At 43.9% G+C, this 14,798-nt stretch overlaps 1 protein-coding gene across 9 annotated transcripts in view; it reads right to left on the bottom strand.

Moving 5' to 3' along the window:
* The window catches only part of DAB1 (DAB adaptor protein 1), a 917,259-nt gene that overhangs the window by 312,223 nt on the left and 590,238 nt on the right, over positions 1–14,798 (bottom strand). For all 9 annotated transcript variants that reach the window (XM_051857724.3, XM_089337350.1, XM_089337351.1 and 6 more), the window contains one exon: positions 7,072–7,274. In XM_051857724.3, coding sequence (XP_051713684.1) covers positions 7,072–7,138 — 67 coding nt within the window. In that variant the 5' untranslated portion in view covers positions 7,139–7,274. The remainder of the gene's footprint in view (positions 1–7,071; positions 7,275–14,798) is intronic.

Genomic DNA, 14,798 nt, shown 5'->3' with positions numbered 1-14,798 from the left:
TGCTAGGCGGAGGATTAGCCTAGTGAGCCGCGGCGCCGGCCCCAGCGCTGTGTTTTTTATACTTGTGAACTCACATGATCCTCCTGCAGGCCCTACTATTTCTCCAAAAAAAAATTTTTTTTATCTTGTTACATTTGAAAGGCAGACTTGGTGGTAGGGCAGGGAGGGACATGGAGCACCATACAGAGATAGAGAAAAGAAAAAGAAATGTTAGATCTGTTGGTTCACTGCAACAGCCAGAGCTGGGCCAGACCAAAGCCAAGAACCTGGAACTCCACTTGGGTCTCCCATGTGGGTAGCAGGGGACCGAGCATATGGGCCATCTTCTGCTGCTTTCCTATACACAGTATCAGGGAGCTGGATTGGAAGTGGAGCAGCCAGGACTTTAACCAGTGCACACGTATAATGCCAGTGCACCCACAGGGCCACATACTTACTGGTTTCTATTTCCCCATTTTTTAGATTAAAAAAACTGAGGCCCAGACAGATTAATTAGCTAGCTTGCAAAGGACATGTAGAAGAGGTGTTAGGCCTTGACTCAAAAACCTCACTCTGTCTCATTCTACAGCATGAGCTCTTTCCAGAAGGGCACACACACAGAGATTTAACTGGGTTGATTCTAAGAGCAGAATCTGTTTGGAATTTCTTGAACAGAAGGGGCTTCAGCCAAGGAGTCACTCTGGGGTATCCACCCTGGTTCTGCCACTGACAACTGAGCAAACACTGGCAAGGCCTCCAAGGACCTCATCTATGAGAACCAGGCTTTACCCTGTTCCCAGAAATAGGTTCCTGAGAATCTTATATGTACGTCAAATTCATGAGCATTTATTCCTGTTTTTTAGTAACTCATTTATTTATTTGAAACTCAGAGTTATGGTGAGGCAGAGGCAGAGGCAGAGAGAGATCTTCCATCCAGTGGGCCATTCCCCAAATGGCCGTAATGGCCAGAGCTGGGCCAATCCGAAGTCAGGAATCAATAGCTAGGACTTTCTTCCAGGTCTCCCATGTGGGTGCAGGGGCCTAAGGAGTTGGGCCATCCGCAGCTGCTTTCCCAGGCACACAAGCAGGGAGATGGATGGGAAGTGGAGCAGCAAGGAGCTGGATGGGAAGTGAAGCAGGGACTCGAACTGATGCCCATATGGGATGCCGGAGCTGCAGGCTAAGGCTTTACCCACTATACCACAGAGCCACCCTACATTTATTCATATTTTGTCATATACAGACTCTCAGGGTATTGTATCACCATGTTTTTCCACGTGGGAGACCCATAAGAAGCTCCTGGCTCCTGATGGGACCAGCTCCAGCCATTGCAGCCATTTGGGGAGTGAACCAGCAGATGAAAGGGATAGACTGGGAATGAATAAAAGCAACAGAGCAGAGGGACAGGGCTGTAGTGTGGCAGGTAAAACCACCAGCTGTGATGCCAGTATCCGAGAGGGGCACAGGCTCGTGAGCCCACTGCTGACCCAGCTCCCTGCGAATGGCCTGGGAAAAGCAGCAGAAGAGATGGCCCAAGTCCTTGGGCCCCTGCCACTCACATGGGAGAACTGGCTGCAGCTGCTGGCTATTAGCTTTAGCCTGGTGCAGCCCTGGCTGCATCTGGTCTGTGAACCAGCAGATGGAAGGTGTCTGTCCCTGTCTCTGTCTCCCCATCTCTCTCTGTAACTCTGCCTTTCAAATAAATACATAAACCTTTTAAAAAAAAAAAAAAAAAAGTAGCAAAGTAGAGAAGCACGGCTATTTTTTTAGGGCATTCTGAGACCTCTAAAAATCCTAAGTGCTTCCCCCAGCTAGAGCGGCTTTGATTGCAACGTGGACGTGGACGGTGTGGAATGAAGACCTCCACCTAAGGACTTTCTCTCCTCCCCAAACACCAGCACAGGCGGGGCTCGGGACTGGGGCTGGACAAATATTTGAGCACAAAATAATTAATTCATTTATGATGCCCCTCCTACATTTCAAACTTGGCCAAGCAAACATAATCCTATGTCCTTTAGGTAGCTCAAGCAGTGGAGTGCTTTCCCACTGGGGCACTACCAGTGAGTGGGGAAGCTTGCAGTCTGTACCCAAATCCAGGGTCCTAGATGACCTCAGGCTACCTTCCCTGCAGGAAAAGAAGAGCAGACAGGGGCCGGCACTGTGGTGTACCAGGTAAAGCTGGCACCGTCATCCCATATGTGCACTGGTTTGAGTCCTAGCTGTTCTATTTCTGATACAGCTCCCTGCTAATGCACCTGGGAAAGCAGTGGAAGATGGCCCAATTGCTTGGCCCCCTGCATCCATGCGGGAGACCCAGAAGAAGCTCCTGGCTCCTGATGGGCCCAGCCCCAACCATTGTGGCCATGTGTGGAGTGAACCAGCAGATGAAATGAAAGATATTGTTTTTTCTCTCTCTAACTCTGTCAAATAAATAAACAAATCCTTTTTTAAAAAAAGAGCAGACCAATAAGAGTATCAAAAACATTCTTTCTTCAGGGGCCTGAGGTTCCAATGGGAGGATGCAAATGACACTATCTCATCAGCTCCTGAGTGGTAAGCCAGCGTTGGCATGGGTTCTGTCTTGTGAGTAACTAACCAGGCAGTCAGGATCCCAAGAATGACTTTGCCTGAATTGACAGACCTCTTTCCAAGAAATACTCAGCATTAGCTTAGCCACCATGGTACAGGGCCTGGGTTCAAAATGGGTTTGATTTGACTGCCAAGCCAAGGCACCTGCCACGTGATCACCAACTTCTCCTGGTTCTCAATAGGGCCTTGGATTCCTGGGTCTGAAATCCTCATGGGAAGAAATAACAAGATAGCTATGTGTTGTTGTTATTGTTAAATGACAACCTTTGGGCACAGGTCTAAGGTAATATAAGCAAGGCAAGTTTAACTATTTCCATGTGTTTCTGGGAACTAAAGACACAATGCTGTGACTTCAGAAAGGACAGAAAAGCCAGCATGGTCAGAGCCACTGTCATGTTGCAGACACAGTCTCATGACAGTCGGAGTATAAACACACACGTGTGCGCACACACACATACACACACACACACTTTAAAGGAGAGAGAAACCAGGCTCAAAGAGGCTAAGTAATCTGTTACACAGCAGACATGGAGAAGAAATAGAATGAAAAGCCAGGTCTGCCTAGCTCCTGTTAGTCCCCTTTTCACTACAGTAAACTGCCAGATGGTACCTACAGAAAAATCCCAGGCACTGCCCCCAGAAATGTCTGCATCTGCTCATCAGGGGACGCGTATGTGACCACTGTCCTCCACTGAGCGCCCTCATCCTGGGAAGACAAGTAACAAGGATCGTTGTCAACTGAAGCTCCCCCTTTAGTGGCAGGGAGGGAACCTGTAAATATGCATCCTCTTACCCTGGCCCTCCATCAAATTCCACTCTGCAACATTCACCACTAGACAGGCTGTATGTGTAGCAACACAATCCAATAAAATTGAAATGAAGAAAACAACTTTATTTTTCACTACTTCCATTCCTTATTCGAATTATGAGTACTCTAGTTATGTCTCATACTTGGCCTGTCTAGAAACTCATTTTGCGGTGAAATATGCCCCTGTGTGATTTGTATTTGTAACTGTCTGGCTTGATTTCAACAGCCTGGGCTAAAGAACAAGGTGACAGGTTTGTGGGAAACGCAAAAGGGTCTCCTCACTTCCTTTATGCCAGTACAACCTGCACTGTCAGGCATTCTTTTTCCAGAAATGAAATATCTGCTCCAGGAACCACCTAAATCTTGCCAAAGGGGAGAGAAACCCTTCTATTTTGCAGTACTGTGTAATAATATGGGAAATGTGCTGTCAATACAATGTCAAATAACCAGGTGGGACATAAAGTTGCATAAATACTAGGATCTCAATCACGTATTATTCTAGAACGTCACTCCAAAAAGAAATAACTAAAAATGCTCATAGTAGTTATTTTTGCTTTATGGGATTACACATGATTACTTTGTCTTTCTAATTTCAGTAATAAGCACATATTGCTACTCAACAGTCAAATGAAATTACTAAAAAAGGAAGGGGTGTTTTTTCCCATAAGGAGGTTTGAATATTACTCAGTGTTCCCTCCCTATCAGAATCACTATGGGAAGATAGAATTGTGATGTATATCAGACACACAGACTGTCCAAGAAACTGTCCACTAATCTCATCAATGAATACAACTAGGAAGAGCCACTGCATAACCTAAAGAGGATGTGGAAAACCACACATGGTGTTCAAGAGAGATCTGTCCCAGAAATGCAGACTGGTAAATCTATTGATCAAACTGACTAAAATATAAATCAAGTGAGGAAAACATGTATAATCATTGAAATACATACCAAAAAAGCACATGATGAAATTCAACATGCAATTCAAAATTTAAAAAAAATTAGTATCTCCTAGAAAATAATATATAGAGATGGTTTAATGATTTTTAATGAACATCATATTTAAATGCAATTTAGCAGCATTTCCATTAATTTATGAGCAAGACAATAATCTCTACTAACCCTAAATATTGCACTGACATATGCAGCCAGTGTAATATGATAGGAAAAACAAATACATACTTAAATGTTAGATAGGAAGACAGAGCTTTTTTACAGGTTATATGTTGTCTCCAAGAAAACCCAAGAAAAGTGGAAGAAAGTATTCACATTATATTCAAGTTCCAGACTGCCTTATGACCTGTCTATCCTTTGATAGTCCTATTTATTTTGGTCCAATCATCAACATTTTTATTAGAGTACTTATTACCCCATAGTCAGACCTGAAGAACAAGAAATGAATTAATGCTACTAACAGCACATTCACTCTCTCTTTTCAAGGTGTGTGTGCTTACATGGTACCTCGCTTTAGGCAAGCATAGCAAAAACAAAGTTTATTTAATACTTTTGCAAAATTATAAATTGTAAAATTTTGTTCTTAGATAAATCTGTTGCTTGCTTTTCAAGAGCCACTTGGCTATATTAACATGATATCATAGCAAACAATGTGCTGATGATGAAGATGAAAAGAGGGAGAGGAAGAACACAACTAACCTTTGGTGTGCATTTCATGCATGCCAAGTACTACAATGAGCATGTTATTCATCTTACTTCATTAATCTTCGTAGTTTGTAATGTTATATGCTCATTTTATAGAAGAGAAAAATGAGGCTCAGAGAGGTTAGGTAACTTTCTAAGATCACATAATGAGGAAGTGGCAAAGCCAAAATTTGAACCCAGGTCTCCCTGCCCATACTCCTTGGGATTAGCCTCTCACTAGAGGACAGCCCTCACGTATGTATTGGTCTGGTTTTCCAGGTCCTTAGGGGAATGAAGATAAAGAGATTCTCAAAAGGGTCACCTCCACGTGCCCTTCCCACAACCCTAACTAACCCAACGTCATGGAGAACGGCAGTCCTCTCTTCCGAAGGCCTCTTGCTTTGCATGTTAAAATTAGGAATGGAAAGATTTGCACTAAGATATAATTTTTAATGCATTAACCATTCAACAGCAGAAGTTTAGAGGAAAGGTTATCTCTGAGGCAAAACGATAACTTGTCAGTTTCCATTGAAAAAAAGATTCAAATTCTAATACACACCGACTCCATAATTTTTTTTTCCCACCGAGCAGTTCTACCCAAATCTGTTCTCTCATCCAATTGCTTTCCATTATTCTTAGATCGTCACGCACACGAGACAAGGTTTACATTAAGTTTTAGGGAATCAAATAGACTGCTCCCAAAATACTTGTGTTTCAAATTAACATAAAAACTAAAATGTGTAGTCCTTCCTAGGATATTGGCTGTCCAGGAGCTGCATATATTTATCACATCCACAGCCCCTTGCTTTGTATAAAGTGTCAAATGCTATCACAAAACCAAACTGGGCAGGCACCGCGATGTGTCCAACAAACCACTGCCTATATACAAAGAGACCAAAGGCATTCCAGTTTGCAAATCTCATTGACGGATTTCAAGACCTGAAAGAGAGCTCTGTTAATCCCCTTCGACATAGCAGAAAAGATTGGGGGTAGCGGGTGGGTGGAAGGATATAGGAGACTGGGGGCAGGGGATGGCTGAGCCACAGCAAGAAAACATACAGGCTCATAGCTCGAAGTTGCTTGCATCTAATTACAACAAGGGGATGAACTTGCTCAGAGTACATCCTCCAGCAAACCTGGAGAGTGACAGGATTACCCTGTTATCACACCGTGCATGCCAGTCTTCCTTACCAGGTATCTGTGCTCCTCCTCTCTCTCAAGCACTTTCTGCTTTCTCCCATCTGGGACTTACAGGGAGAACAAGAGGTCCAGCTCTGAAGGAGCTTATAGTGTAAATGCCCGAGACAAACACTGGAAGTTTTTAATAAAAGGAGATACCAACCACAGGCTACTGAAACAAAATCAACAAAAGCAACTAACTCTGGCTGGGAATAAAGAAAAGCTCCCCTAGGAGGCTCCACTGAACTCAAACCTAGAGCATAAGCAGGAGTTTCGGACAGAAAAAAAACAAATGAAGAGCATCCAAAGGACTGCAGGCTGGATTATGGGTCCAGCAGTTCTCAAAGTGTGGTCCCTGGACCAGCAGGATCAGCATCACCTGGGCATCTGTCATAAAACACAGCGTCTCAGGCCCCACCCCAGACCTAGTGAATCAGAACTTCTGGGGACAACCCTCTACTATCTGTGCTCTACCAAATGCTTGGGGGAATTTGTGTTGTTGGAGCTGAGAATCACTGCTATACTTCATGGTGAACTCCAATAGGCAGAAAGGCAGGAGGCGAAACAGGGTTAGAGGGCAGGGGGAGCGAGACAGAGAGATGGGTAGAGGGGTAGGCAGGAAGCATATCTGGAAGGACCTTCTCTCTTATAAAAAGAATTTCAGACTTTGGAGAATAAAGGAGATCCGGCACAATAATATAATTGCTCCCCAAACCCCACCAAATAACTTAAAAATATGCAATCACCAAGATTTATATTATATCATATTTCTATTTTTATAAATATATTTAAAATATATTAATTCTACACACACACATACACACCAACTCCTTTGTACACAGCGAAGGAGCCATGAAGAAGGGGTCAGCGCAGCCTACCTTTCTTTCTGGAGTCTTTCTTGGCGCTGGTTTTCACAGCTACTTGAAGTTCTGTCTCAGTTGACATCCTACTTAATCCTTAGTCCACTTCACACAGATCCCGGGCCTCGGCCAGGCTCATTGAGGACTCCTCTCCAAGAGAAAGACTCCCCCCTTCAGGAACGACACCCCGAGCCGCACATTTCAGTCACTCTTCTGGAGTGCTGCAAATCAAGATGAGAGAACATTCAGAACCACCACTCTTTGGACGTTAAACAGAAATTCTGAAAAGCCATGAACTGGCAACCACATCAAACCATGATATTCTTGCTCTACATTTACAAACAGCTCAGGATTTCCCGAAGCCCTTGGTAGGGTTTATACAGCAAAGGGAAGAAGGGCAGGACTACTGGCAGTTTCTCCAACAAGGCAACTGTGAAACCTTGAATTTTCACAAGGGGCAAACCTATCCCTTTATTTTCCATGTTTCTTTCTTTTTTATGCACCAGATGCCACCCAGAAAATAGAGCAAAGACGTATTTCCTGACCAACCCCGTGGGGACTCTGCCAACCACAGGGCACCCATCTATCAGCCGAGCTCCACCAGAGCCCTAGCAGCTAAGGCAGATCATTGGAAAGCGACCTGTGGTCTGTCCCTCACTGGCAGGCATCACAGGGGACATGGAGTTGACATACAGTTGGGCTCCACAGGCAAGGTGACAAATGGGGCTGAGAAACTTTCCAGCAAGCCAATTTTTGTGTCAGCTTTTCCCCCAGCTATAAGAGCAGACAAGCATTTAATATGAGGAGAGAAAGAAAAGGAGACAGATACACATTTCACTCACTCATTCTTTAATAAATATGCATTGCACATTACAAGGTACTATTAAGTCCAGACACTGCTAGGGAGAGAATAATGATAATACAGTCACTTCAATTACTGCTGGTATTTACTATGCACTTACTATATACTGTGCCCTCAGCTACTGCTTCACATACATTATTTCATCTCATTTAAATTGAATAAATGTATTTCCTTTGTCAAATCAATCGTTTTTCCCAGTGACTATCTGAGAATTATATCAGAATTCTACTGAAAGTGCATTTCACCAGTGCATTTCACTTTTAAGGAATATTAAGAAAAGCATTCTGGAAAGGAATCTTCAAATTGTGCAGCTGGTTTTTACTCCTTCCTCAGATCTAGAACTATTTAATCTTAAAGGGTTCATATCAAATGCCAGTTTCAGCTAAAATGATTAATATAATAATTATTATAATGATCCAAGTCTCTTAATCATGATAATTGAAGTTGGCTTGACCAGCAAGTCTAATATAAAAGCCACATAAGATTATTAGCAAGGCTTAAATAGGGGGATCCCATCTTATCTAAATATACTTGATTTGGTGGTGGTACTGGTGGTGTTTTAATAAGATAACCGTTGCAACGAACCCTAGGGACAGGCATTTGACCTAGAAGTTAATATACCCACATCCCATTCCAGAGTACCTGGATCTCCCAGCGGCAGTTTCCTGCTACTGCAGACTCAAGGAGGCTGCAATGATGGCTCAAATGATTGGGTTCCTGTCACCCATATGGAAGACATTAATTGAGTACCTTCCCTACAGTGTGCGCCCAGCCCAGTCCTGGCTCATTCCTAGCCATGGTAGGTATTTGAGGAGTGAATCAGCAGGTAAGAGCTCTCTCTGTCTCTCAAATAAAATGAGACAGACAGACAGACAGACAGACATGCACTGGTCATGAACATAAGTGCTTAAGCTAAAGGATCCACTGCTTCAACTGATGAAACTAAAAAATTATCTTTATAGAATAAGGTCCATGAAAACCATACATAGAACCTGAGAACTTCTCCTGCAACCTGCTGCACCTGCACCATGTATCATGCCACTAGTGCTTATTCCCACCTCCTTTCCCCCCCACCGGGACAACAGCCCATAGGAAATGACAGATGCAAAACGTGCTCATATATGGACATAATTCATTTTTTTCTTTTCTTTTTTTATTTATTTGACAGGTAGAGTTGTAGACAGTGAGAGAGAGAGACAGAGAGAAAGGTCTTCCTTCTGTTGGTTCACCTCCCAAATGGCCACAATGGCTGGAGCTGCACCAATCTGAAGCCTGGAGCCAGGTGCTTCCTCCCAGTCATCCATGTGGGTGCAGCAGCCCAAGCACTTGGGCCATCCTCCACTCCCTTCCCAGGCCACAGCAGAGAGCAGGACTGGAAGAGGAACAACTGGGACGAGAACCAGTGCCCATATGGGATGCTGGTGCTGCAGGCGGAGGATTAACCACGTGAGCCACGGTGCTGGCCCCAGACATAATTAATTTTCTTAGTAATCTATACCATTTTATTGCAAGAAATATTTTTGAAGAGCCTTTTATGTGCCAAGTGCAAACACTGGCTCATTCATGTCAACAAACACTGACTATGCAACCATGCTGGCCAAGAGTAGAGCATCAAAGCATGATTCCTGTCCTCAAAGAAGCTCACCCAGCAAAGACATCAGTCACATAAGAATTCTCAATCTATGTCTATGACCAATACTAAAGAGGTAAAAAGCAAAGAGCAAGATTCACCTTGGCCTGAAAAAATCAATAAAATTTCACAGAGGGTAAGTCCTAGTCTGAGTTCTTGAAGATTATATTTCTGTCAAATGGATTAGGGAAAGGACCAACAGGTTGTCAATTACACAGAGAATGAATGAATGAATGAATGGGTGTTTCAGGTAACAGAATCAGCATGCACAAAGGCAAGGTGGCTTGTGACCAACAATCAAAAGAAGTACAAGTCTAGGGAGGCAATATGTTCCCTGTCTTCCCAATTTGTCTTGTACTCTTATTTTTTCATGGAACTTCTCTTATAAAGTCTGCCTTGACATTCGACTTACACTATGACCTGGTTTTTTGTTTTTGTTTTTGCCATCTTCGTAATTTCAGCCCCTGATCAGCCATGTGATATTAAGGAAGTTATTCAGTTTCTCTTTGCATCAGTTTCTTCATCTATACACCAGGTATAAAAGTGCTAACTTCACAGAACTGCCATGGAAAATAGGCGGGATCACACAAGCCACGTAAGCAATACGACTGGAGGACTATTTGGCACATCTGCTGGCGGCACTTCATCAACCTTAGGCACACAGCTCCCTGTGTCACTTGACCAGGGCCACATGGCTAGTTTGTCACCCTAAGGCCATGTAATCATACCCTTTTTACAAAGAGGGACACTAGGTGAAGTTTGCATTTTGGAGAACTAGAGAAAATGGGTACAGTCTCTGCCCTAACCATCATGCTGTTCTCACACAAAGCAGACAATTAATTCAAAAATGCAGAAAAGAACTAATAAAACATGTGGATTTTGCACAAGTTCAGGGATTCTTTTTTATTTATTTGTTTATTTGACAGGTAGAGTGGACAGTGAGAGAGACAGAGAGAGAGAGAAAGGTCTTCCTTTTGCCGTTGGTTCACCCTCCAATGGCTGCCGCGGCCGGTGTGCTGCGGCCAGCGCACCGCGCTGATCCGATGGCAGGAGCCAGGTACTTCTCCTAGTCTCCCATGGGGTGCAGGGCCCAAGGAGTTGGGCCATCCTCCACTGCACTCCCTGGCCACAGCAGAGAGCTGGCCTGGAAGAGGGGCAACCGGGACAGAATCCGGTGCCCCAACTGGGACTAGAACCCGGTGTGCCGGCGCTGCAAGGCGGAGGATTAGCCTAGTGAGCCGCAGCGCCGGCTAGTTCAGGGATTCTTAAAAGGCTTTGTATAAAGCTAGACTGAATCTGGGCCATGGTCTCCCCTTCAACATTACAACCACAGTGTAGCGCTTCCCCTATTCCATGGGTAACCCCAAGTCCCATGTTTGACAAAATGCGATTGTGTTCAAGTGCAATCAACATCACTTGTGAATTGCTAACGTGCATCCCCGTATCGATAGTGGGAGGAAACCAGCATTTTTCGGAATAGAATCTTAAATCAGGAAGCTGCAGTACAGATGGACTGTATCACCGGCATCCCCTTTAAGTTTCCAAAAGCCAGAGGTTGAGCAAGTGCTGTGAAGGATCTCCAAATTATTTAGGAAATTCATTTCTTTGTAATTAAGGAGATTAAAGTCCTCCAGGGCCAGAAACCATGTGACAACTCAAATCATTTACCCAGTAAAAGCTGTGAAACCCTATCAGTTAAATTCAGGCTCGCCTAGAATTTTGAAATGCTTCAATAATGTTTCTTTGCTCCACACAATCTGCAGTAATTTAATATTCCTGAAGTGTGTCAGGTTTTTTATAATGAGCTCTTCACATCTAACTGTGAATTAGGTAACATTCCACTACAGACATTCTGTCTAGTGAACTGATTCTAAAATGTAAAATTCCATGTTCAGGGATGGGTTTGGGGACAGAAACACCCAACCACAAAGCAGAGAAGACAGACAGAGCTTTTTGGAAAAACAAAGCGCGCAGGTTTGAGCAGGTACACCAGAACAAACACACACTCACACACGAATGTATATTCTCTTCCCCCCCATCCACTCCTCGCCTCATGCAATCCCATGATAAAATAGCTAATGTTAACAGAGGGTCCATTATCAACCAAGTACTGTGCTGTGACATTTTCATATACTCTCTGATTCAATCCTTTCAACCACCTGCAGTGTTGGAGACTATCATTATCTTCACTTACTGGATGAAGAAACTGAGGCACACGTCAATCGAGGAGTTTAGCCAAGGTCACGTAAGTAGCATAGTACGTGCAAAAATACAACCCATTCTTCCCTTCCCCTTCATTCAAACCCTCTCAGATGTCCATCAGTGATGACTGGATAAACGAAATGCTATGTCAATACAAAGTAACATTACTCAGCAAAAAAAGGGGAAGTACTGCTGATAACATGCTGCAATGTGGATGAACCTCGAAAACATTAGCTCAGGTGAATGCAGTTAGACAAACAGGGTGGCATATGACTCCTTTCATATGGAATATCCAAATAGACAGTTCATGGAGACAGAAAGAAGATCAATGGTTGCTAGGGAATTAGGGGGCCAGGGAAAGGGTGACTGACTACTTAATGGGTGCAGGGTCTCCTTTGGCTGTAATATTTTGGAACTAGGTAGAGCTAATGGTTTCATAGCCTCACTAATGTAATAAATAGCATTTTGAAATGAGGAATTTTATGTTAGGAAAATTTCAAGCCAGAAGAAAGTCCTTCCCAGCCTAATACATTAGCCTTATATGATATCCTAAAGAGACTTTGAAAAATCTACTGTAGAAAGGAAAAGATAGCCGTAAAAACTGGATGAACAGGGAGTCTTCCCAGAACCAGGACTAGTGGGTGTGTGCGCTAAAAACAACACACTGCTATCTGCGCGTGATGTGATACTCAACTTCATCCAACTGTGAAGCATTGAACACAGGCCTTTTACCAACAAAACACAGAGCTATGCAACAGTTCAGACAAGGAACCTGTTGCCTCATCAGTAAAATAGGAACACCACTACTGCATGTGTGAGGGGTAGAAGATAAATGATTTTGGGCACTAAGAAAGCCTGGCTCCATCAATGCCAATCTATGCATGCTATCTTTTGTGTAAGGAAGCAAGCGACAAACATCAGATTATCTTTGCAAAAAGACAACACTGAAGAAACCAAGCAGAAAACATGGTTTGCTCCTTGGGGAGACACTGAGGGGTGAAGTGCCCGGGGAAAAGGCAGGAGGGACATGGATGAGGCTGACAGGGACACCTCACAGAGTGTGGCTTTTACACCACTTCCACATTTAGAAAGACAGTCATGTTCCATATACCTGAGAAAATTAAATTAAATTAACAGGGAAGGCAAGTGAGGTGAAGTCTAAAACTGAAAGCAGACATGAGCCAATCACTCCGATTGCATGGTAAATGAGCAGCAGCAGTAGCACCCAGCAGAAGGGGTGAGTGAGAGAAACTCATCAAAGAGCTTGAGAACTTGGGAGTTAGGCTGCACACACTCAGCCTCGGGCAGGGGCAGGGCAGCCAATGAATGCCACCCACTTCTTAGGAGGCTTGTTTTTTGCACAGTGCTGAAGCTATTTTAGATGTATTACAGGATTCACAAAGGAATAAATTTAGCATTGATGTTCTGGGGAGCCAAGATTCTGATTACAGAAGAAATGTTAAATTATGAAAAGAAGAAAGGCAGGAACGAACACTATGGGCATAGATTGGAAATTGTAGGTTTCAGGGTAAAGTCATGATTTATAAAATATACATGTATTTGCATATGAATGTATGTATGTATGTATGTATGCATGTCCTTATTTTTTTTTTTTTTAGAAAGAAAGAGATTTAACAGAGAGAAAGAAAAAGAAAGAGAAAGAGATCTCATTTTTTGGTTCAAACCCCTCCTCACCCCGCCCCAGTGCCTTCAATAGCAGGGAGGGGCTCAAGCCAGGAGACAGGAGTTTAATCCAGGTCTCCCATGTAGGTGGCAGGAATCCAATTACTTGACACATCACCTACTGCCTCCCAAAGTCCCATATTAGCAAGAAGCTGGAGTCAGGACCCAGAGCTGGGAGTTGAACTCGGGCATTCCTACATGAGACTGGGGCATCCGAAAGAGCATGTTAACCTTCAGGCCAAAGGCCCACCATCCCACCCACTGTGTATGGGTGTTTGTTTGTTTTTAAAGATTTACTTATTTGAGAGGCAGAGCTACAGACAGAGGGAGAGACAAAAAGAGAGATCTTCCATTTGCTGATTCACTCCCCAAATGACCACAATGGCTGGAGCTGGGTCAATCCAAAGCCAGGAGCCAGGAGCTTCTTCCTGGTTTCCCACGCTGGTGCATTGGGCCATCTTCCATTGCCTTCCCAGGCCATAGCAAAGAGCTGGATTCAGAAGTGGAGCAGCCGGAACACAAGCCAGCACCCATATGGGATGCTAATGTCACAGTCAGAGGCATAGCCTACTATGCTACAGCACGGCCTCCGTGTGGGGTGTTTCTATGCAAGTATATCTTAGCTTTGTAACTAGAAGGCCTGAGAAGCAAAGAATCCTAGTCACAACAAGGCTCCTACTCCTCATATTTTGGTTTCTACCTTCGTTCTCCAGGGCTTGAGAAAATGACTGATTTCAGGGCTGGGGTAGGCTGATGCCAGATGAGCCTGAACTATCTTGTGTCCCTGGAAAGAAAGTGCTCATAACACAAAAGTGAAGACAAAATGCCATAAGGAGACTGAAACCATCCCAAAGGGGCTGCCGTAAGCCTACTCTGGAGCAATTGAAACCGTGATACAAGTATAATTAAGCATGAGGATAAATAAGAAAGCACTGAAAAGGTGGACATCCCTGGATCCGAGTGAATGACACAGCGCTCGGGGCAGAAGCACAGACTGCCTTGCTCAGAGGAGAGTCAGCTGAATGGTCAGTGCCAGCAGAGAGCTGAAGTTCCTGCCCGGTGGACGCCAGCAACAATTCTTGGGGATAGAGAGGGTATCTGCAGGTCTTAAAGTGCTTTCCTATTTATTATTTATCAGTTCCAAGGGAAAATTTTTAACTATGCAGTAGAGAGAGAGAGAGAGAGAGAGAGAGAGAGAGAGAGAGAGATATGATCAAATTTAACAGCAGCACACAGGGGCAGATGGATAACCTGGGATACCCAGAGAAGAACACAGCATCACTACCCGGTGCCATGTAAGGTTCTGGCCAGGAATCTAATCCCAAGATGCAGCTGAGAACGGGGTTGGGGAGGGTACCCTTCCAAAAT

This window comes from Oryctolagus cuniculus, chromosome 7, assembly GCF_051225735.1.
Source record: "Oryctolagus cuniculus isolate XC-2025 breed Fujian yellow rabbit chromosome 7, ASM5122573v1, whole genome shotgun sequence".
Classification (NCBI taxonomy): Eukaryota; Metazoa; Chordata; class Mammalia; order Lagomorpha; family Leporidae; genus Oryctolagus; species Oryctolagus cuniculus.
This window is presented reverse-complemented; position numbering and strand designations above follow the sequence as displayed.